At 35.7% G+C, this 24821-nt stretch overlaps 1 protein-coding gene across 2 annotated transcripts in view; it reads left to right on the plus strand.

The window, feature by feature from the left end:
- The window catches only part of XPO6 (exportin 6), a 112383-nt gene extending 88332 nt beyond the window's left edge, over positions 1–24051 (plus strand). The window contains exons 14-24 of one of the 2 annotated variants that reach the window (XM_074282769.1): positions 5205–5297; positions 7344–7488; positions 11093–11239; positions 11946–12135; positions 13366–13521; positions 14789–14903; positions 15097–15268; positions 17518–17679; positions 19125–19223; positions 19427–19765; positions 23279–24051. In XM_074282769.1, the coding sequence (XP_074138870.1) occupies positions 5205–5297; positions 7344–7488; positions 11093–11239; positions 11946–12135; positions 13366–13521; positions 14789–14903; positions 15097–15268; positions 17518–17679; positions 19125–19223; positions 19427–19765; positions 23279–23380 (1720 nt within the window). In that variant the 3' untranslated portion in view covers positions 23381–24051. The remainder of the gene's footprint in view (positions 1–5204; positions 5298–7343; positions 7489–11092; positions 11240–11945; positions 12136–13365; positions 13522–14788; positions 14904–15096; positions 15269–17517; positions 17680–19124; positions 19224–19426; positions 19766–23278) is intronic. The other variant, XM_074282770.1, reaches the window with a different exon arrangement.
- Positions 24052–24821: the final 770 nt, after the last annotated feature.

The following is a 24821-nucleotide window of genomic DNA, read 5'->3' on the forward strand; positions in this document are numbered from 1 at the left end:
AGTGTGTCCACCATGTGCCAAGGAGTATGATATTGGGTTCAGGATATGCTATGTTGCACCAGTAGCATGCCCCTCCTTCTGAACTCTGTCACCTAGAGTCTCTAATTTTCTTCAGAGCTCAGCTCCAATACCACCTGATCCTCTCAGTTGTTAGTATCTCTCCTTCACCATTGTCTTGTTTTTATACTATATAGATAGGTCTGTCAGAACAGCTGAAATATATTCTTCTGTCATTGCTGGTGGAACCAGCACATTTGTACTTTATCACGGTTCCTGAAGTGCTGCATAAGGAGTTAAAATCTTACTAAAAAGAAAATGGTGAGCAGTGCAGTTGAATCAGATCGAGTATAGGGAGAAGGCCTTTTCTGAAAAAGATAAATTTGGAAAGAATTTAGGAATCTCTTATTGAATATCTGAAAGAAGATTGGAAAAATTATATTATTTAAGTATGTCAGACACTTTTCCAGTGCTGCAAAATCTTTTTGAGAATAATCTACACATAATGTATCCTTGATGGAATTTTAAGAAAGCAACCAAATTTAATTTTTTTTTTTAAATTGCATTTCATAGCAGACCACATCTTTAAAATTATACAACTGAATAAAAGGGAATATAAGAGAACATTGTATTTTTTGTTAGCTGTAAGAATGCATTTGATGCAAAAAAAAATTGCTATTTTAAAAAATCTGTTTTCAAAAGAATCCAAATCATAAATAATTACTCAAAAGATCTGACCATTAACATCATAGGAGGCATAGAATAAGGTGATATTGCTCACCATAAACTTTTGCTTTTGCCAGAGAGGATATTTTGCAAAGAGTACAAGTTATAGTATAGACTACTATAGATGGAGATCCTGCAGATATTTGTAAATGACATTGTGGTTGCAGCAAATATTATAGAACTTTTGAATGAGATCCACAATCACTCAAGAGTTCAGAAAATTTTGATTGGCTATACAGGAAAAAACACAATGATTAAAGAAAACCCATTGCCCAAGCTACAATGTGCAAATTAACAGGGTTTAGAAATGTACAGTAGGAAAAAAAATTGGAGGGAGTGCTGGATTGCTTTTTGGAAATTCCCTAGTGCTTTTAGCAATCCCAGGTATCCCCCTAATTCATTAGCCCAGTTATTTAGCATCACTGTTCTTTTATTGTTGATGAATGACTTTCATGGAATGTTACAATCTTTTTTTTTTTTTTTTTTTGATCAAAAAAAAAGTTTTAATGAGAAGAGAAGACATTGTTCATTATGCCTTATTCCTTGCCTGAATCTACAATTCTTCTATCTGCTAATAAGTCAAGTCTTTTTTTTTTTTTGTGCATATATTTTTATTTTTATTATTTTTATTAATTTTATAATTATAACATTTTTTGACAGTACATATGCATAGGTAATTTTTTACAACATTATCCCTTGTACTCCCTTCTGTTCCAAATTTTCCCCTCCTTCCCTCCACCCCCTCCCCTAGATGGCAGGCATTCCCATACATATTAAATATGTTATAGTATATCCTAGGTACAATGTATATGTGCAGAACCGAATTTTTTTTTTTTTTTTGTTGTTGTTGTTGTTGTTGTTGTTGTTGTTGTTGTTGTTGTTGCAAAGGAAGAATTGGATTCGGAAGGTAAAAATAAATAACTTGGGGAGAAAAGCAAAAAATGCTCTCAGTTTACACTCATTTCCCAGTGTTCCTTCTCTGGATATAGCTGATTCTGTCCATCATTAGTCAATTGGAATTGGATTAGCTCTTCTCTATGTTGAAGATATCCACTTCCATCAGAATACATCCTCATACAGTATCATTGTTGAAGTGTATAATGATCCTCTAGTTCTGCTTGTTTCATTCAGCATCAATTGATGTCTCTCCAAGCCTCTCTGTATTCATCGTGATGGTCAAATGTTACAATCTTTGAAGAATTAAAACTGTAGTCTAACAAAAGGCAGTAAGTCTAAGTCATATATAACATAATATGCACAACGAACACAAATACAAATAAAATACAACAAATTTTTTAGGAGAGATGTGCATTTATTAAGCACCTAATACATAGTAGGCACTGTGCTTAAGCACTAGGGATACAGAGAAAGGCAAAAGCAGTACCTGATTTCAAGATGCTTACACTCTATTGGGGGAGACAAAATGCAGACAATAGTAGGCAAACAAGATAATTCAAGAAATAATCACCAAAAGGAAGGTGGTAGAACTGAGAGGGATCAGGAAAAACTTCTTTTAAAAGATGGTTGTTCACTACATAGAATTCCCAATCCCTCTATTTTTGTCTGCCGGCATTTTTGATTTCCTTCACAGGCTAATTGTATACTATTTCAAAGTCCAATTCTTTTTGTACAGCAAAATAACTGTTTGGACATGTATACATATATTGTATTTAACTTATACTCTAACATATTTAACATGTGTTGGTCAGCCTACCATCTTGGGGGGGTTGGGAAAGAGGGGAAAAATTAGAATAAAAGGTTTGGCAATTGTCAATGTTGTGAAATTACCCATGCATATATCTGGTAAATAAAACTTATTAATAAGAAAAATTCAAAAAACAAAAAAAGGTGGTTGTTAACTGGATCTTGGAGAAAGGCATGCAAGTCAGAAGGTGGTGATAGGGAAGGGTGATAGAGGATTCTAGACATGAGAGACAACCAGTGCTAAGGATCAGAGTCAAGAGATGAATGCTTTGTGCAAGGAACAGCAAGGAGATCATTGTCACAACATTTATGCCAGGGAGAGGAAGGTGAAAAGAAGGTGTAAGAAAACTGTTATGGAGAACTTTAAAAGCCAAATGAATTTTGTATATTTGTTCCCAGAGATAGTAATAAGTATCTATTGTAATTAATTGAATTGAGAAGTGAGTGACATGGTCAAATCAAAGCTGTGCTTTAGAGAGATCAGTTTGATAGTTGACTGGAGGACAGTGTGAAGTGAGGAGAAAGAATTGAGGGAAGTAGAGTAACTAGAAGACTTGCCACTAGAAGTCCAGACTTGAGGGGATGAGGTTCTGCACCTCATTTAAAGAGTGCTTGAGAGTTGTTATAAAGTAAAAATCTACAAATCTTAGCAACAGATTGGACATGAGAGAGTGAGGAGTCAAGGATGATAGCTTTGGGGTTAGAGCCTAGGGGGCTTGGAGAATAGTGGTATCCTTGACAGTAATAGGAAGGTTAGAAGAAAGGAGAGTTTGGTAAGAGGTAATTAAGTTCAATTTTGAGATGTCTGAAATATTCACTTTTAGATATCTGATAAGCAGTTAGAGATGTGATAAGGAAGGAGAAATTTTATTTGGTGGTAAGGACAGTTTAGGAGTTACATGGCATAGAATGGAATGAGGACAGTTTACAATCAGAAAAGAGAATTCAAGAGTTGATGAGCATGGAAGTGGAACACTTGTGGGTGATGACTGGATCAGAGGTGTGATCCATTTCTGTATGTAGCTGAGGTAGAATGGAGAGCTGAAGGTAGATTGAGGAATTGGAAAGTGTAGGTATTTGAAGGACCATCATTATTATGTACATTGAAGTCTCCTAGTATTATATAAAGGCCAGAAATTAGAGAAGAGAAAACAATTATGAGCCACATACTGAACTTATTGAAGAAAGGGTTGTCTTGGAGGTTAGTAGATAGCTGCCAGAATTTTGATTGAATGGTAAATTTCTTTTGAGTGAATTTCAAAGCAGCAGAGTTTATTGAATGGTAATAGTAGAAAGAGAGGAGTGGAATCAGTGATATTTCTGCTCCCATAGCTTGTCCATGCCTAGGGCTGTGAATAAAAGTATTAGAAAGGGTATCAGGAGAGAGCCAAGTCTCAGTGAATATGAGAAGATGGAAAGAGTGAGAAAGAAAATGGATTAAAATGAAAGTAAGTTTATGACTTTAAGAGAACAGTGGAAGTCATGGATAATTTTAAGTTTGAGACACTGGGATTTGGATTGCAGGGGATGGATGGGAATAATGGAGTGGTCAGTTGCAGGATGGAGAACAGAGTTTAAACATGTTTGGGGGGGTGCTTCAGAATCACAAAGGTGAAGGGAGTGGGAGTTTGTTAATATCTGAGAAAAGAGTAGGTTGTCATCATCTCTAGGGATCTTGGTAGAGTGCTCCAAGGGCATAAAGGATGTTGTCAGAAAGATAAATTATTTTAAAGGGAGGTGAGACAATCATCTAGTGAAGGAGGAAGATTAACAAATGGATAGCTTAAATTATTCCTATGGTATCCTTACAATGTCTGTATATCTAGAGGATGGCTTCCAGCATATTGTGAGGATTAATAGAAGGATGTTAACATTTAATAGAAACATGGATAGATTGCAGTCTGCTTGGTTAGTGGAAGTATACCAGATCAAAGTATTGAAGAAGTACATTTATAAAGTACTAGCATAGAGCAAAACTTAAACAAATCCAGCATATGGTTTGCTACCTTTTTCATAAATTCTTAATTTATGATTCATAGATCTTCTCTTTTTATGGCTTCAAAGAAAAAAATAATAGATGTTTGACTTCTTTTCCCTACTTCCTTAATTTATTATTAAAACCGTAGGGCTTTTGTTTGGTTTGCCACTTACACTTTTCTCTCTTAGTTATCAGAGGGAAAAGTTCTAGAGGGGGAAAAAAGAGTTTTTTTTGTGTTTTTTTTTAATCTGAATAGAAATGGAAAGCCTAGGTGCATATCTCATGTCAGCAGGGTAAATACTTTTTGGCTTTCTCTTCCCAATCAGTAGGGAACAATTTTCCACTTCAAAGGAGGCAGAATTTTTCCTCTTGGGAAAGAAATTTAGCTACCGTTAGGATATTTACTGGTAATTTGTATGCAATGTTCTCCTTAGCAACCAACAGTTTTTATAACTGCCTATCATAGAGATTAAAATGAAATCTAACCTTACTATTGAAACTTCTAAAACATTCAGTATTTCTTTTAGGACAAATCATTTTCAAAAAACATTTAAACAGAAGACAGTTTATAAAAGAGATTTAAGTTTCATAATGCCCTTATGTTACACAAAAATGCCTACTCTTATCCATTTAAATTCAGCAAGACAGCAAATTTAGTCACATTTTGACTTTTGAAAGCCATTTTAGTGTCCTATTCTATTATTCTGATATAGCTATTGAATAATATAGTCAGTTTTTTTCACTATTGCTTTCTATTTTTTGTTCCTGTCTCTCTCATCCCCCTCCCCTGCCCCTACAGATTGGTTAAAGTAACTTTATATGGATCCCAGATAAAATTGTACAACATTGAAACTGCTGTGCCATCAGTATTGAAACCTGACCTCATTGATGTGTGAGTATGCATTTTTTTTCCCCCATCTAAGTGTAAAGTTCTATTTTTTAGGTGCAAGATTTTCTCTTGACAGGATTCTTACAGGGTCCAAAGAAGTCACAGAATGAGAGTGGTATGGAGATGAGAATATTAATTATAAGTACTCTACTCTTCTTTACTATATACACATATATGCCTTAGGTTTTTTTCTTTCCTTTTTCTTGTCTTCCCTAGTTATCCTCATTCTTTCTCTGTCTCCTTCCTTTTTACTCTTCATTCTTGTTTCCTTCCTTCTCTCTGTACTTTCTTTCCTTCCTTCTTTTTCTTTCCTTTCCTTTCCTTTTTTCCTAGTTTTCTGTCTTCTCCCTGACCTTCTTATTCCCTCTCCTTTTTAAAAAATCTTCCTTTCTGTCCCTTTTCCTTTTTCTCTCTTCTCTTTTCTTTCTTCCTTCTCTTCTCTGCTTCATCTTGTTGCTCTTCCCCCCCTTCTTATCTTCATCATCTTCTCTCTTCCCCTTCTCCTTTATTGCTCCTACTTTCCTCTTTACCTATCATTTTCCTTCCCTTTCTCTTTCCTTTCCAGCTTCTCTAAGAGCATATGTTGCTTTCCTTTTCCATTTCCTGCTGTAATCTTCACAAGTTTTCTGGATTTGGGGAGTGTGAGCAGAGTTTAAAGGCATGAATTTCTCATGCCCTAAGATAGATGATGAATTTTAGTATTGTTTTTAAAGAAATCTGAAGTTAGATTCATGGAAAATGAGATGGTAATTCTTGTGGTACTTTGATTTGTCTTGGCCAAAGATATGTATTTCATTTAAGTAAATCAGTAAATACTAGCCAGTGGAGGCATAACTATATGACCAATTAGTTAAAAATTACTTATAAGTATATTTCAGTTTAAGTAGAACTTTCTAAAAAGTATAAGTATATTTCAGCTTAAGTAGAACTTTTAAAAAATTAGAATTCTTTGTAAATGTTGCCTTTTGTGGTAATGAACTCTGTATCATAGAAGATTTTCAATTGATGACTAAATGAAAATTTTAGGGGGATAATTTAGAGAGAAAGTTTGCTTTGGGTAAGTGTTGAAGAGGTTAAGTTACTTCTCAGCTTTCAAATTCTATGAATCCAGCATCTCTTCCCTGTCCTACTCCTCCCCTTTACCCACTGCCCAGGTTCTCCAAGTACTTATCTAGTAATTTTATAAATTTGTATTTGATACATTAAGTAACAGCTTCAAATGGAAAAATAAACTTTGTCATTTTCTTTTTCTTTAGCAATTCATTCTTACAAGGAGGTTAAAGAGCACAATTATCTAGCTGATTTATACATAAAATAACTAGAGTAGTACTCCAGATTTTAGATACTCTAATGATTATATTTCCTTTAAGCTTTAAGACAATAATTTTAAAGCATCTTGTGTTTAGTGGGTTTGATTACTATCTCCACTTTTTTTGATTCTTGAGGAGGATGTAACATTACTTTTGATTTCTCTTTTATTTAATAATAATTATTTAACTTTAGTGATTTATAAGGCACAGTGCAGACTCTGGAAAAGCAAACCTGTTCCTTAAATACCTGTCACTTAAAAAGTATAATTAAAGCTGATTGTTAATTAATAATATTTAATAGTTGGCCTTAACTCCCCCCCCCCCCCCCCCCCAGGCAATTGGGGTTAAGTAACTTGCCCAGGGTCACACAGCTAGGAAGTATTACGTGTCTGAGACCAGATTTGAACTCAGGTCCTCCTGATTTGTTTTATCCACTGTGCCACCAAAAAAACCCATAACTGTTGATGTGAAATTAAGGTAGTAATTTTGAACATTATACATTATTTTACAAGGTGTATTTTTTTAAAAGTAATTTTACTATTTTCTTAATTATTACACTGTACAGTATCCAGCATTTTTTCATTCATTTGGTGCTACATGAAAAGGTAACAGCTTTCCACTGTCACATTTTGAAAAAATACCACTTTTGTTGATGGAATTCCTGTCCCAGAAGAAAACTTAGTTGGTGATAGATTATTACCATAAGCTTTAAAATGTAGTCTTCTTTCTCTTTTCCCAGTCATGCTCAGTCCCTGGCAGCGCTCCAGGCTTACTCTCATTGGTTAGCACAATTTTATAGTGAAGCTCATCGACAGAACCCACAGCAGTTCATCTCGCTGGTCTCCACTGCCATGGAAGCAGTCACACCTCTTATTAGTTCCAAGGTATTGAAATATAGAGAGCCAGTTTTGGCTCAGGGTTGGGAGTAAATAAAAATGATTTAAAAATCCACTTTCTTGTGGAAAGGTCAAAAACTTTTGCAGAAGGCCAGTATTTTCAATAAATGCTCATTGTTGAACATCTATTTGTGTACACCTGTTGTGCATTTGACCTAGATATATGGGCAGTCCTTACACTTCTATAGATAAAATATTATCTTTACAATAGGTACTTTGTTTAAAATAGTCCAGTAAGATAACAAAATTGTGTTATTCAAGTTAAATGTTTTCCCTTATATTGCAGAACTAGTATTTGGGAGAACCAAGATTTCTGACTGATGCTCTTTCTACAAATAGAGTATACTGTCTCCTCAGGCTTATATCTTCTTGCTGCCTTGACCTCATCTTTTGCTAGTTTCTGGTAATGTTTGAATAGGTAAAGGCAGCAGTATATTCACTCAAGATAGTATGATCCATGTGAAGTCATTATTAACCTTGAATGATCTGTTTTAATATTTCTACAAAAGTATTTTATATTTGGAAAAGAGGAGTGGAGGTAGGAAGTGCCTATGTTTGATTTTACTTTGCACATTTTTCCAGTAAACATCTATGAACTAGATATAAGGAATTAGACCTGTTGTCCTCAGAAATTCTGCTCTTAATTCATGCTTATAAAGTAAATATTTTTCTGCTGAAGGAAAGCATGATAAAATGTAATCAGGGAAATATAATCACAATGGAAAGTATTCACTTCATAGTCTTTTGGCATTGTATAAGGGAATATTCTTTTAAAAACAGATTCCATGCATATAGGTATGGTAAAGGACTTTTCCTCACTGTAAAGATGTAGTTATCATGAAGCATTGTGTTGGAAACTATGGTGGAAGCAAAAGATGCCTATGAGAATAAGATTTCGATTAATATTTGTTAATGTCAAAAGTGTTGGGATTCTAATGATTGTAGAAAAGGATTTTGTTCTTGACTATTTCTGGATTCTTGGTTTATATCACTTTTATTTCAGAATATATTTAGAAATGACTTGTCTTTTTCTATGGAATTAGTGAACTCTTGTTAAAATTTCCTTGCTGATTTGAAGGTGGTAGAGGGTTTAAGGAAGTTGTGCAGTGGCCTCATGGTAGCAGCAAAAATAATAGAATATACTGAGGATTGCTTCTCTCACCCACCTCCCACCACCTTATACCAAGCCAAATGAATGGGTGCCAGTTGGATAATAATGAGTATAGGATTAATCATAAAGGTAGAGTGAACAAAGCAAAACTTTCTTGGTTGGTGCCAGAAAAGTCTTGTCATTCTTTCTGTCCTAGGCTAAGAAATGGTAGAACCTGTTATTGCTTAATATTAAAATATTAAAATATCCTAGGACTTAGCTGTAATTCTTTCCCATCTCTCTATTATTTACTTTTTAAAGTTCCATCCATCTTTCAGAATCCAGCTTAAAATATTAGATTATAAACTTCTTGAGACCGAGAACTGGGTTTTAGTTTATCTTTGTATCCCCCAGGGCCTTGCAGATCCATATGGCATGACTTTGTGGGCCTATGATTAAAGTTTCTAGACCTATGTTATTGAATAATGGATCAAAGTCATCCTGAAGGTAGGTTTTTAGTAGAGTGCTATAGACAATTATTGGCTCTGTTGTACATTTCCAAGGACTTAATGATGACATAGCATGATTACCATATTCACTGTTACCCCAGAACTGTGAAAAATAAATATAAAATTGGGATAAAAAAGATCCCAAAATATTTGGAACAGTAGGCTGATTCTAAAAGATGAAATTTAATAGGAATACAGATAAATCCTGTACTGGAACAAGAATCGAATAGGAAAAATAGATGGCAATTTATTTGAAAGACCTGGGTATTTTAGTGGATTGCAGGATCAACATGAAATATCAATGTGATATAATAAATTCTGGATTGCATTAGTTAGATATATAGTGCCTCAGATTAAAAAAAATTTTTTTAAAATCTCAGATAAAAAAAATTGATGGTTCTACCTTCTTCTGGTCAAGTCACATATGACATATTTAAGTATTAGACATCACATTTTAAGAAGAATGTCAATAATTCATGGTGATGATAAAAAGTCTTGAAGGCATGTCATAAAAAGGATTATTTGAAATCAGAAGAAGAGAAGACTTAGGGTTGGGAGAGTACAGTATCACAAAAATGCTGTCTATGTGTGTTTTCTTATATTTTAAAGATTATTAGCATATGAAAGAGGAATTATTATTAGATTTGTTTTTGCTTGACCTTGGAGAACTAAACTATCTAGGACTAGTGACAAGAAGTAGAGGGAGGTAATTTTTGGCTTAATGTAGGGGGAAAGTTCTCACAGTTGAAATTAAATAGACTACCTCTGGTCTTAGTGTATTTTCTTTTATAGGTGTAGGGGTGTTGTCTTTGAACAGATCTTGGATAATTATTGTAGAAAATGTTTTAAAGGGTGGTATATATGCTTTAGGTAACCTTTGGATTAGATCTCTCAAATCCCTCATAATTCTGAGATTGCTTAAGTATCTGAATCGAATGTAAATATGGCTTTAAGAAACCTCTTTTTGCCATCATGGTTAAGTTAATTTGATTCCTTTATTATTTATCTTTGCTGCTTACTTGGACCTTACCTAAAAATGACTTCTTGTTTGTTTGTTTGTTTGTTTTTTCCAATCACTGTATTGTGTTTGTCACTTGTCTATGTCTATTAGGTTTTTATCACTTCTTCCTTCCTGTTAATGATTGTAAACTCATGGAATATAGGAGTAGTTATTGGTTTTTCAGGCTACCCTATTATCCTAAGGGCATATAAAAAGACCACATTTGAGTATTATCAGCTACTTTTCGTGCTTAATGTGAATAAGATTCATTATAAGGACAAAACTTTGAGACAGGTGTTTTTGTTTTTGTTTTTTTTAAAGCCTCAGAGGATCGATCCAGTTTGAAAATGAGAGGTAGGGGGGGAAGCATAGAAATGAGAGAAAAATAAAAAAGTTGCAATAAATTATAAATTGTAGATGAATGGTATTGAAGCATTAACCTGGAGAATAATTTTTGGGTGGATTAGAGAAGACTTCTTATACTTTGAGAATTTACAAGAGAAAAGGTCATTGCAGGCAAGGAAGTAATGTGACCAAAAGACAGAGTAAGATGAAGGTTGTAATGTGTGGCTTCATTTGGATAGAGAGGTTTTGATGGGAGAGTATAAAAGAGGTAAGTAAGATAGAATGGGAATTTGGTTGAGACAACTGAGTGTTTATATTTTAAAAGTTTATAGATAGTTAAATTTTAAAAGGGTGATTGAAAAAGAGCCTGGCTGGCTATGATATTCAGGATGAATTAAGACAGGCAGAAAATTGTGGCAGAGACTTATGAAGTATTCCACATGTGAAGTCCATGGAAATAATGAGGAATAGTGGAATCTGAAAGAAATTGCAGAGGAAGAATTTCTTATGATTTGAGTTATAATTTGGTAACATTATAATTGAAATTTGGTTTAGGAAAGAAAGGAAAAATTAGTGTGTCTTTTTAACATTCTGCCCTGTATCTAGTTCCAATAAATGGAATTATTGGGTGTTGTCATTCTTTCTCAGGTACAGGAGAAATTACTCTTGTCTGCGTGCCATTTACTGGTCTCATTAGCCACTACAGTGCGGCCAGTCTTTCTCATCAGCATCCCAGCAGTTCAGAAAGTATTCAACAGAATCACAGATACTTCTGCCCAGCCACTTGTGGATAAGGTAAGAGTTGAGTTAAGTTCTTTGGCTGGATAACATTCCATAATCCATAAAGTTCATAACTTTAGATAGATATTTATTTTCCTATCTTCCACTAAAAGACTAATTTTTGCAGGTTGTTAGGATCGAAGTTCTAAAGTGATCACATTCTAGTATTCTTCCTTTTCTAAGCTATTTAGAAAATTCTGGTTTAGGAACAGACCCATAAAAAAAGATTTTGCTGCATCATTCTCTTTCAGGAACAGGTATTTTGACTCCAAATGTAAGAGTGTTTTACACTTCCTATATGGTGTACCAGGGTCTGTTTTTTGAGATTGATAAGATTTTAGATAAACAACCCCTTTGTTACTCGAGAAGTCTCAAGCTAAAAGTTGGGATGGGGGAAATAAGCTATTACTACTTAGAATATTTGGAAGAGGGATAAGAATCTTTAGCTATAAATTCAAGGAATTTGAAGGACATTTTCTTTGAAAATCCCCCAATGATATAATGTGTAGTTAGCCATTTAGAGAAAGTAATAATTTAAGGCAGAAACATGGTGGTTAAACTTTTTTGTTTGGGCAGTTACAAAGAGGAAGACATGGAGTGTAGTCTATATATGTGCCTTACTTGTTGAACTTCCATGTTGGTGATTCTGATGCCAGTGTATGTTTGTAGATTCCCATTTTTAAAAAAATATACATTAGTTGTTCATGCCTGTCTTTCCTAGGCCCAGGTATTGGTATGCCGAGCCCTCTCTAATGTACTACTTCTGCCTTGGCCGAACCTCCCAGAAAGTGAGCAGCAGTGGGCAGTGCGTTCAACAAACCATGCCAGCCTCATATCAGCTCTGACCCGAGACTATCGCCACCTGAAATCCAGTGCCATTGTCCCACAGAGAAAGATGCAGTTGGAAGATAGTAAGTGTATTAAGTTACTGATTAATAATAGTGGAATCTTGATAATAGTTCAAAAATTTTTCACAACCATGCTCATATGATCCATATAATAGACTTGGAGGCTATGCAGAAACAGATGTATCTGTGTTTCCTGGGAGAAGGAAACCAATAAGCCAAAGAGATCAAATGATTTGCATTGAATCCATACAACTAGGTTAGTAGAAGAGTTGTCTACCACACCATTGTACCTGCTTTCTGCCAAGTTGTCTGAATAAGGAGGATCTACAAATTTGATGTCATATCTTAGCTTAATAGTCAGGGGAAATGGACTTCTTGATTAGTATTTATGTATTCATCCTTTCAAGCTTGTGTATAATGTCTACTTTGCAAAAGCTAAATTTTGGGGCACAGATAGGATAAAGTAAGATCATCTTTTTTGACTCTAATCTTTATTATTATTTTTTTGAGTCACAATTAGAGTTAAGTGACTTGCTCAGGGTCACACTAGGAAGTATTAAGTGTCTGAGATTGGATTTGAACTCAGGTCTTCCTGACTTCAGGGCCTAAGACCATCTGCTTTTGAAATATATTCTGAATGTCAGTATTGACCTGGAATCAAGTTGATGTGGTAGACATAGAGCTAGAGGGAACCACAGAAGCCATCTAGTACAGCTCTGATTTTGTACATGATGAAGCCTAGTGTTTAGGGTGTTAAGTAGAAAGATTAAAAGAGTTGTCTGGTCATGTGGGTTGAGAACCCCAGAGAGAAGATTTGATCCTCGTGTCTCTGAAGCCAATGCTCATCCTCTGGATCATGCTGTTGTCTAGATCTGAAAGAAAAAATTATATATATGATTATATATATATATGATAGCTACCTTGTCTCTTGAGTTAGTTTGATTACCACTATATTTATGTAGATATCTGCCTCCCTAAAGGTAATTTTGGTGGGGAAGGTTTGGTTTTTTTTTTTTTTTTTTTGTGAACTTTGTTTTGTGAGTGGGGCTTAAATGAGCTGAACAGGCTGCTAAGATGTTTAGCAGTTAAGTTTTTTAAGAAGTGGATTGCAATTGAGTGTATGTTTTAACATTTTTATCTTGCAGGGTATATACGTAGCCAATAAAGACTTGCTTTGTTCCCATAGAGAGGCTGCTGAATGAATGTTATACCTGATAACTGAACAAATTTATACTTTCTCATATTCTCTTCTTGGAACACATCATGACATGTAACTTAAATCTTGATTTGCAGCTAAAGTGATTATCCACCAGACACTTAGTGTCTTAGAAGATATTGTGGAAAGTATCTCTGGGGAAGCTACAAAGTCTCGACAGATTTGCTATCAGTCTCTACAAGAATCTGTTCAGGTCTCATTGGCCCTTTTTCCAGCTTTTATTCATCAGTCAGGTATGAATGAGCTTCAGGGCTTTCAGTGATTTATGGGGCTAATGAGAATGAGAGTTAAGGATTTCTTTGAAGAAAACTGGGTTAGTAAAAGTACAGTGCTTCAACTTGCTACATGGAATGAGAATCAACATGGAAAATGATTATTTTCTGTTTGGTTTCTGGTTCTGAGAGTATAGAATCTAGTAAGACAGATTGGTCATGTTCCATGGTAATGAGTCAAACGGAGGACTCTTCTTTTTCTATCACCCATCATCACCTTCAATTTTCTTCAGTCCCTGTTATCTCTAACATGGGAGATGGAGGTAGATGAGAATAATTTGGATTTAATGTGAGGATAAAACTGCTTTCTACTATTGGGCAATCTTCAGAATGACATACAGCAAGTGTTGTCTTAGTCCCAGAGGCATAAAGTGTTCTAGCCATGTGAACTTAAGTTTACATGTGTTTTTGGCATGATATTTTGAATTACATGAAAGTAATTCAGGAATATCTCAGTCAACAAATATTTGTTGTGTCTTATATGCAAAGAATTTATATTATTTGGGAAAGCGTGTATCAAATAAGGAATTTCTCATTAGGGAATGAAAGGCATTACATGTAACTAATATTTTCTGTAATTCCTTTTTTCCCCCAGTAGTATTTTATAGTTGCCCAAAACATAATAATTTTTAGCATTCATTTTTTGGTAAAATTTTGTATTCTAAAATTTTCTCCCCCTCTCCTCTTCTCCCCTTTCCCCCCAAACAACAATCTGATATAGACTAAATATATGCAGTCCTTTTTAACATATGTAATTCATTTAAAAAATATGAATCATATATTCATTAGCTACTTATTCCCTAAACTCAGAGATTTTTGGCCATAAATAGAAATTGATAAAGCCCTCTCCTTTGGTAACACAAATACATCTCTCTCATTATGAGTACACCATGATCTATACTCTGCATTGTAAACGATCTATCATATTTAAGGACTAGGGAATTTGTTTGGCTTCCAAAGGAGCTTTAATTTCTATAAAGAGTATTTAAACAGAGGTTGGTCATTCCAAAGGTCTTTTCTCAGTGTCACTTAAGTCTTTTTCTCCTTTCTAGTATGCTTACAGTAGTGTCAATGGATGGGTGTTTCAGCATAAAGAGTTCAGGGGAAATGACTGTAGGGCTTAGAACTGGCCATAGAGTTTGTAAAAGAGAGTTCATGAATCATAGGGCATTTATTAGATGTGACTGATGAGATGCTGAGTTTGATTGGTTTATTTTGTGTTTATTAGATGTGACTGATGAGATGCTGAGTTTCTTCCTTACCCTGTTTCAAGGCCTTAGAGTACAGATGGGTGTGCCTTTTACAGAACAGATCATACAGACCTTTTTAAACATGTTTACCAGGTAACTGCAGATAAATTAGTTATATATTTCTGTGGCTGCTTCAAGCTTCACAAAAATGTTTGAATGATAACAAGTAACTCAATATATTACAAGTTTTTAATTCTTCTGCTTGTTGCTTTGGGAAATGCATTGGCTTGTGCCATAAAAAATTTCTTGTGTTTCACTGTCTTCCCCCCATCCTTTATTTCTTTAGAGAACAATTAGCTGAAAGCATTCTCCATGAAGGGAGTACTGGCTGTCGGGTGGTTGAGAAATTTCTTAAGATCCTCCAAGTGGTAGTGCAAGAACCTGGCCAAGTGTTCAAGCCTTTCCTTCCCAGTATCATTTCACTATGCATGGAGCAGGTTTGCCCCATTATAGCTGAGGTAAGAGCCTGGGAGCAGATGGGGAAACCTTTCTAAGTTTTTAGACCAAGTGCTTGAAGGTGTTCCTTCCTACCACTCTTTTACATTTTTTTTTTCTTTTAAAAGAATTATTTTAATCTTAAATACAAAAAAGAAAAAGGAAAAAAAAAACATTGCTATGTACACAGTAAAACATGAGAGAATTGTAAATATAAAGCAGTAAATTTCCATTTCAAGAAAATATTTATAATAAATACTATACATTATGAGCTGTCCCATCTTGTCTTGCCTTCCTTCTAGGATTTTTTTTTTTTTTTTTTTTTTTTTTTTTGGTTCTCTGCTGTGTAATCTTTGCTTTATTCCTATCTCTCCTCCCAAGGCTATAACTACATGTAGATACACACATACACATACACACACACACACACAGAGTTACATAGATATTTATACTGATAACACAGATACATTTATATGCATTTATGTGAGACTCAACTATGCTCATTTGTCCTGGTTTCTCTGAAGGTGGATAATATTTTCCCTCCTAAATCCCAAGTCTTTCTATATTTTTCTAAATCCACCAACTCATTTCCTACACTATAGCTATACAATATTCTAACCTTATATGTCTAGTAATTTTAAATAGTTTAGAACAATATTGATTGGTATGGCTGACATAATATAGTTTCTTCTCTTGATTAAATCTATTTTAGTTTTAACTTTGTTTGAGATCATGATTACTACTCCTGCCTCTTTTACATAATAAATTCTACTCCTGATCTTCATTTTATGTTTGTGTGTTTTTCTTATTTCCTATCCCTCCTGAGTCCTCTCCTTCATATTTTTAGTGGTGAGGAATCTGGTTTGGAAATTTCTTTAACTATGGGAAGGGGTTCATTAGAAAGTTTCAAATTACAGAGTAATGAGTTTATTTTAACTTGTGTAAAAAAAAAAACCAAAAGGATCAGTGGTGATTGTTGGGAAAGATTTTAATAGCTTTTAGTCATTAACTTGTGTTTCCTCTACTCTTTTGCTGGCCTAAGTTTCGTGTGTATGGTTTTTATGCACAAGTCTATAATTATATCTTTCTTTAAGATAGTTAAATATGTTAAAGCCGGTGTGATCTCAGAATTCTTAGCCTCTGCACTGTGATTTAGTTGGACCTTAAGTTGGATTCTTATGATAAAATGTTCCATTATCTTGGGGTTCTGTCTTACTGTGAATAGATAATATGGACTTAGTGTAAGGGTAAGGGGAGGGGAGCTTATTGAGAAAGTCACTGTTGTGGCAGTGATAATATATGTGTGTGTTTATTAAATGTTAGATGCTCTGTACATTATGGTTATGCCCTATCCCTGTATGAGAGAGCATGTTCTAGTTCAGTAGAAGCTAGAGATTAACTTGTGCTTGTTATGACACCCATTCTAAATCTAGACCTTTCCTTTTTACCTCTGGGATTTAATCATTCCTATAGGGCATTTAGAACTGGCTAATACTGTTAGAACGACACCCCACACTCAAGGAAGCACTAGTCCTTGGTGACTGTCAAGTACTTGTGTTTTCCTGAAGATTTAGCTCTTTCTATCCTGTGGGTATTCATTCAATAAAAGTGCTGACCTGGTTCAGTAACTTATATTAAAAATGTCCAAAAAACTTCTTTAGGTGGGTAGGAAGGGAAAAGACAGTAGCATTTACTAAGAGTATTAAATGTAATCTAGTTAGTTTTTGAAGGAGAAAAAACAATACATAACTCTCATTCCTGCCTGCCCTCAGTACAACTGTAAGATAGGAGAGTTAGGAGGCACACACGTGAGCCTGAGCACACACCCTACTCACGCTTTGATTTTCTCTAGTTCTTTGGGCAAGTCACCTCCTGGACTTTCATTTTCTCATTTGTAAATTTTTGTGTAATAAAAATAAGTTTTATAGCTTTTCCAACCTCACAGGGCTTTAGTGAAGAAAACATTTTGTTGAATGTTGTATGAACATGACCAATTATTATTACTAGGCTGAGACTGTTGCCAGTTCCTTCAAAAGGAAAGTTTCTAAATTGGTTTTCAAATCTTAGCTCGATTTAACTCATGATTAAGCCAAAGCAGTCCTAGTTGATTTCAGTTGAGGATTCAGGTGGAGTTCCCCTCTCCTTTCCCCTCCTCTCCCCACAAAGCATATCTCTGAGGAGCTGTGATTTTATAGTTACCAGACAACTCAGCTGCCTTTGATATGAATAGTATCCCTCTTAAAGAATTTAATGGCATTTCTATGTTTTCTAGCGTCCTTCTCCTGATGTGAAAGCTGAATTGTTTGAACTACTCTTCCGGATTCTCCATCACAACTGGAGGTATTTCTTCAAGTCTAGTGTCCTGGCTAGTGTCCATAGAGGAATTACAGAAGAGCAGATGGAAAATGAAGTACAATTCAGTGCCATCATGCAGGTAATTTGAAAACCCTTGCAGTTGATTCCTTCAATGTAGAATAAGAGTTAGAAAGTATTCTTGAGAAAGTTATGAATTAGTTTTTTGTGTCATAAATTCTTTTGAATGAAACCTCAGAACCTCTTCACAGAATAATATTTGAAAGTTCATAAAATAGATAGATTGTGGAGACAAGTTATTCTTAAATAGTTATCAAAGTATTTTAAAAAAATTAGTTTATGGACCCTCGGTAAATAACTCCCTCGTCTGATAGCTGCTTTGAAGTAAGACCCAAAAGCATAAGGCTAATTTAATTTTTGTTGTTGTTTTATTTATATGTGAAAATGGAAAAAATAATGTTACATATAGTTTTTACTGAATGAGTTAAACTGATTTTTTTTTTTCTATATTTTATAATTGAATCATCTTTTCCTCTGAGTTAGTTTAAAGTTACAAGTTAAACTTCTTGCCTGTCTTTTTGTAGTTATCTCTTCCAAGGAGACAAGAAGTTTGGTACTAGCAAAGATTACAAGATTTACTAAAAGGCCTTTTATTACTTAGTAAGTCTCTTTGCAGCTTGCTCCCATTCCAAACCTCTTGATCTATCTTACAGAATTCATCTCTTTAATAAGCGTCACAATGTCCTATTCCCAGAGGCTTAACATAGTTCAAGGGTACAATATATTAAAGGTCCTAGGAAGCCCCTGTATTATCTATTCTTATTACATCAATTAAATTGAAATCCCCATATTTATTTCCTTTCCCCATCAAAGAATAATAACTCTTAATTCATAATCTTTTTGGGGAGAAAGGAGAGTCAGACTATCTCTACCATTTCCATACCCAAGAAGTTACAAGGAATTAAATTATAAGTTGTGATAACCTAGTCTGATGAGGAGCTTTGAAGTTTCTTCATAATGGTCATGGTTTGGAGGTAGCATATAAATAATACAATCTAAAGAGAGCTATATTCATTGAGTAGAATATATGGGTTTTAGGATGGGCTTACAGACTCAAGTCTTCCTCAAGGTATTAATTGAAGCAATTTAAAAAAATAGACTTAGTGATTTTATCTCATTTGAACAAGTGCAATTTAATTCATCACAAATTTATTGAATTACTACTGTATGTAAGACACTATGTAAGGTATAAAAGACAAAAAAAAGTAGTCCTTGTCCTTGAGTAGTTTGTCCTCTACTAAAGACTTTTAACCTAGATACATTTTTTAAAAATGTTAATATGGTCACCTGAAGGAGGAAAATTAAGATGCAAGAAAATATTGAGAAGTTGAAACTGAAAGAATAGTATGGAGTGGTTAGAAAGTTATAGTCATATAGGTAGATTTAACAAGAATACTGGGCTCTTCAGATCGCTTGTGAGTTTTAAAAAAACTCCTTCAAAGTGGTTTCAATCTGTTCTCAAGATTTTTTGCTTCTGTTTCTATAAAAGTTTATTTTATTTCCTAGGCTTTTGGACAATCTTTCCTCCAACCTGATATCCATTTATTTAAACAAAATCTCTGTTACTTGGAGACTCTGAACACCAAGCAGAAGTTGTATCATAAAGTAAGTTCGGCTCTCCCTTTCGAAATGTTCTTGTTGGTTAGATATGTAGATGTGAGATTCCATTTTTTTTAGATAAGTAATTTTTTGAGAACTTGAGAAAGTCTGACATTTGCCTACCTGCCTGAGGAGGACTAAAAAGCAAAGATTTCCTGATGCTAACTGTGGCTGTACATATTGAAAACTGTTGTCTTTTCTACCTGCAGAAGATCTTTCGGACCACCATGCTGTTTCAGTTTGTGAATGTGCTGCTTCAAGTCCTGGTCCACAAGTCACATGACCTGCTGCAAGAAGAGATAGGGATTGCCATTTACAACATGGCTTCAGTTGACTTTGACAGCTTCTATGCGGCCTTCCTCCCAGAGTTTCTGGCTAGCTGTGATGGTGTGGATTCCAACCAGAAAAATGTTCTGGGGAGGAATTTCAAAATGGATCGGGTGAGAGGACAGAGAGGCCAGGCCACAGGGCAGGGAGGGTTTGGGCACCTCATGGCCAGAGGCACCGGTCCCTCAGAGGGAGGTTGTATCACTCCAGTCCCAGGGATGGTAAGGATCTGAAGAGTCTGCTTGTACTAACACGTAGCTTGCCAGGGATTGATGTAGAGCCCACTAGCTTCTCTCAGCTTGACTTTGCACTTTCTCCTGCTTTTGGCTTTGAGGAAGGAAGCGTTCTGTGAAATTGATGGGTGTTTCTGACTTAGTTTAACTAACCAGTTTGAGGTGTACGTTAGGTAGGAGGCCCATTAGCTGGGGGTGGCCCTGCTCTTAGCTGACCGTACTGTGCTGTGTTAGCACAGGGCCTGGCGCATTGTAATTGCTTAGTAAAGGCTGTCTTCATTTACCTGTCTGAACAACAGGCGTGTCTTATAGGACCAGTATAAAAGCTTTGCTGAAGCTAAAATTATCACCTAGCCTATGTCTCCCAGAAAAGTTATAGGTATGCATTTATTTAGTCACAAAATTGCCATTACCTAATGTTGTAATGCTAACTCCAGCCCCTGTGGTCATCAAAACATGAGAATGAAATACTTGACTGATTACATATTTCCCCTCAGGGAAATTAAAGGCTACCTGATTAGTCTCTTAACCTGGCTTTTACTTAGGGTTCTTTATCAGTCTCCCCAGTATTCTTCATACTATTAACTAATGTAGCCATGCAGGTCAGAGAAGTCTTTGCCTGCCTCCTTTGCCATTTGCCTGACTGTTTCTGAACTGGAGCCATTGAAGAAAGAAGAGGAGGTCCAGGCAGGTGTTCTTGTGCAGTTCCTTTAGCCCTTTCATTGTGACAGTAGCCAAAGGAAAGTTAGAGATGGAAACAGATTGCATCCCGTTTGTTAGCAGCACAGGCTACATGTCGTGCTAACTTGGCCTCGGGCTGATGGAATGCACCGGCTAATTTCACTCATTGTTATCCTAACTTCCAGCTTGTCGTCCTTGGCAAGACTGGCTTTAGTTGTCTGACCATAATTATTGACCTCTTTTGGGAAAGCCATTGTTGTTTTATTGCAGTCTGTTTTTTATCTCTCTTTCCCTAAGTAACAAAGAAATAGAACTTCCTTTTTTCTTCTTAATGTCTCATAGATATTGAAGAGTACATATCCATAGTACATAGTAAATTACAGAGACCTCCTCCCATTCTTTTTCTCCTTTGACTTTCTTTTTCCCATAGCCTTTTGAGGTTTCTTTGAGTTCTCTGTTGCTTTTTTTTGGGCTTACCTTCTGCTCTTAAACTTGAAGTTTTTCTGATCTTTTAGTTAAGTTTCTTCTCTTTTTCCTTGAATTTTGTGTGTTCTTTCAGTTTTTTCTTTTTCTCTTAGCTACTCTGATCTTCTTTATCATAGAAAACATGTGATTCATTCTGTTCTTAACTGAGGCTTTGAAATTCACCTTACTGTCATTAATTTTCAGTAGTCTCATTTTCCACTTTTTGTGTGTGTGTGTGTGTGGTGATTGTTAAAGCTTTCTCAAATAGGAATATAAGACTTAGAAAAAAAGATTGCAAAGAGGTTTCTGCCTCATTTGGGCATATGTTGGAGTCATTATATGTCCTTGGAATACTTGATGGCAAAATCAATCATCGAAATGGGTTCTTATCTTAATAGGCCTAGGAAATAGCCCAATGATATCTTGCTCCAAATAATATAAGGCTTCTCTAGTTACTGAAAAAACTTGTAAGGAAAATTTTGACTTTTGACTTTTCTTCCTTACTCTCCAGTCAATTTTAGAAGTCTCAAAATGGTCATCAACCTTTTGAGCTCATTAAATCAGTAAAAAGATGCTTGATAGCCACTTGTGATTGTTAGTGTGGCTATTATTTTTGAGGAACAGCCAGTTTCCTTATTCAGATTCCTGTGGGCTATATCTTATATTTATCTACTTATTTGTCTTTATAGACATGTGGTAAAGGGGATCATATCTTTAGTATTCAGGATCTAGCACCTTTTATCTGTTGCTAGAGCTTCTTATACATCTTTCAATACTTCTGTTGAGAATTCTATTGAGAATTTTTCTTTATGATGCAAAACCCAGTGCACCATGCCTGTTTTCTTTGGATATCCTCTCTATGGCTACTGAAGATCACAGATTTAGAATTGGAAAAAGATCCAAGAGTTCATCTAATCCTCAACATCATCATTTCACCGATGAGAAAACTTAAGGCTCAGAGAAGTTAGTAAGTGACTTATTCCAGGTCACACAGGTGATATGTAGCAGAACTGGGTTTCCTCTTAACTCCAGATGCTGCTCTTTGGTCTGTACCACCTTGTTTGTCCTTCTGGCAATTCCCAGTTTTTCAGAGAAAGCCTCAGAGGAGAAGGAATCAGCAATGATAATGATAGACAATTGAACTTTTTATTATTAGAAATTTTCACCCATTTCCTTTAGTAAGGGGATTTAAATCTCCCTACAAGTCAGGTAGTATGGCAGTAATTCTTGTGAGAAGAAACTGGAGTTGTTAAGGGAAAATAAGGGGAAAAATCAGGATGGAGTGTGGCCTGATATATTTGTTGAATTTATGATGCTGTGACTTGCTGAAACCCTTGTGGTTTTCCTTTACAAAGTCCAAATTACATCAACTATTGATGCTCACTTTCCAATGCTATTTTCTTTCTTTTTCCTTTTTTAAAATTCCATAAATTTCCAAATCCTTTTCTTGTGAGGATTGGTCCCTTGAGCTTTAACACTTAAGTATAGTTTCTAACCGTGTTCTCTACCCAGTAGAAATGTTGTAGAAGTAATTTGCATGGGGTGGAAAGGTCACATTAGATAACCTTTCAACTTTAGTTCTGTGACTCTTGTGTGTTAAGTTTTGTGCTCACACGCATGCATGCGTGTGTGCCTGCATCTGTGTGTATTTAATTTTTGGTTGTCCTATTTTGAATTTTTCTATCTATATTGATAAAATTGACTTAAAAAAGCTTTGTCTATTATCTCAGAAAGGAGCTGCTCATATTAGTTCTTTGAAAGGAATTATTTAGGGGCAAGGCTTATGTAGGGACTTGACTTTTAGTGAGGGGGGGGGGAGACAAAGTAGGTGGAAAGAAAGAAGCTTCTTCAGGAAGCTTTTTTTGTTTTGTTTTCCCTGTGTGTGGTATTTTTGTGTAACTGGTTTCTTTTGCGATGACAAACCTGAAGTAAGTTGTTAAAATTCCAAACTGGTGTCCTATTTCATCTGAAGAGGCCTCACTCCCATTTTTTCAACTCATTTCTCTTATGTAATGAGCAGCTTGTGTTTAGAGAGGAAACTTATACTGATATGACCAAGAATTATAGATTAAATTTCAGATTTAATATCTATTACATGGAGAAGACTTAAGAGAATTCATTTTTCATAGAATGTGGACTGAGAACTGTAGACAAAGCTTTTAATCCCTCTTGATGCTACATGGTTTAACAGATCTGGACTGCCCTAAGACCACACGGAGAATGCAGGGTGGGGGTATGGAGATTGACAAAGGGAGGGAACCCTCACTCCATTTATAAACCACATTCCTTTTTGAGTCAGTAGGGTTTATTCCCACAGGCCTATAGTTGTTACAGCTGTATCTTTCTATCTTTCAGGACCTGCCATCGTTCACCCAGAATGTGCACCGACTAGTAAATGATCTTCGCTACTACAGACTTTGCAATGACAGTTTGCCCCCTGGCACAGTGAAGCTATAGTGTCTGCACTGGACCTTTATTCTGTTTACTGTCCCAACAGATCTGTACTTCTGCCGCTGCTGCCACCACCACCTCCACCTCCCTTCTCTCAGATCTCTTTGGGGGGCACACCATGGACACATGTTGGTGAATTTGCACCCTGGGCTTCATCTACAACCTAACCCCCTGTGCCCCACCCTTTGTTCCTGCCTCAGCCCCAGGTGACTCACCAGCACTGTCTTCAGGATGTGTCTTAACACCAATTGTAGTTACCAGGGCATTTGGAGAGGAAGGAGAGTCATGTTGTCAGGTATTAGGGTCTTAGCACTTTCTGTGACGTCCGGAGATTTCAGTGGGTGGTCTGTGCAGATCATGTGTATATCAATCATGAGGCAGAAACGCCAAAGACAACTTAAGACATTTGTACCTTCGCATCATTCCGCCTTCTTGCACCTCCTCCCTTTTCCCAAGGCTGTCGAAGGAGAAATGTGACATCAGAACTGTTCTGGCACTTCTGTCACTCCCTATTCTCTCCTGTCTCACCCTTCCCTTCTTCTCTTCCCTCCCCATTTACGTCTCTGCTATTTGCAGAGATTAGAAAGACTTATGTTTTTGTTATTGTTTTCTCATCATTCCATTGTGATACTAAGATGCTTAATGGAAATAAAAATGCTTATGTTGTTGTTTTAAAAGCTGGCAAAATTAATTCTCTTTCCACAAATAATACCTAGTGGGTTAGCATGCTGAAAACCTGGTAGGAGGCAGAAGATCTAGAAGCCCTGAAATTAAAAGTTAACTCTTAAGCCTCTTAATCTTTGCTAATGCAGAATTGATTTTCCACACACTGTTCTGAGTGGTGGGGCTGGAAGGGGTACACTGAGGGATGTATACAGGATCATATTAGGCCTCTTACTGTGGCTTGACTTAGATGGAGCAATCATGTCTTGTCAGTTTGGCATAATACTGAATTATTTTGTGGATAATAGATAGTCATAAGTGACTTTAAACGAGAATGTGGTGGGGAGATGAATGTAAATACTACTCCCTTTTGGGGAGTGAGTCTTGGCAATTTTAATTACCCTAATCATATCTCATTTTAGAGGTCCTCTAGCCACACAGCTGTTCTTAAGTGTATATGTGGTTGGGGTGGGCTGTAGTGGACCAGAGCAGAATAAGATCTGTGCCAGGCACTTTCCTCAACTTTCCAAATAAAGAAATCTCAGATACTCAGAATTAGAAGGGATTTCAGAGGACATCTAGTTTAGCCTGTACCTTAAGAAGGATTTCTTCTACAACCTACCCAACAAATGATGTTCTGCCTTTTTTTTAAAGAAGGACTTCAAGTAATGGATAATCTACTGATTTCCAAGACAGTCCGTTCTGTTTTGGGATAGTATTTTTAAGAAATTTGTCGGAGCAAGTAGGTGGCAGAGTAATCTCACTGGCCCTGAAGTAAGGAGAA

The sequence above is a fragment of the Sminthopsis crassicaudata genome, chromosome 1 (assembly GCF_048593235.1).
Source record: "Sminthopsis crassicaudata isolate SCR6 chromosome 1, ASM4859323v1, whole genome shotgun sequence".
NCBI lineage: Eukaryota > Metazoa > Chordata > Mammalia > Dasyuromorphia > Dasyuridae > Sminthopsis > Sminthopsis crassicaudata.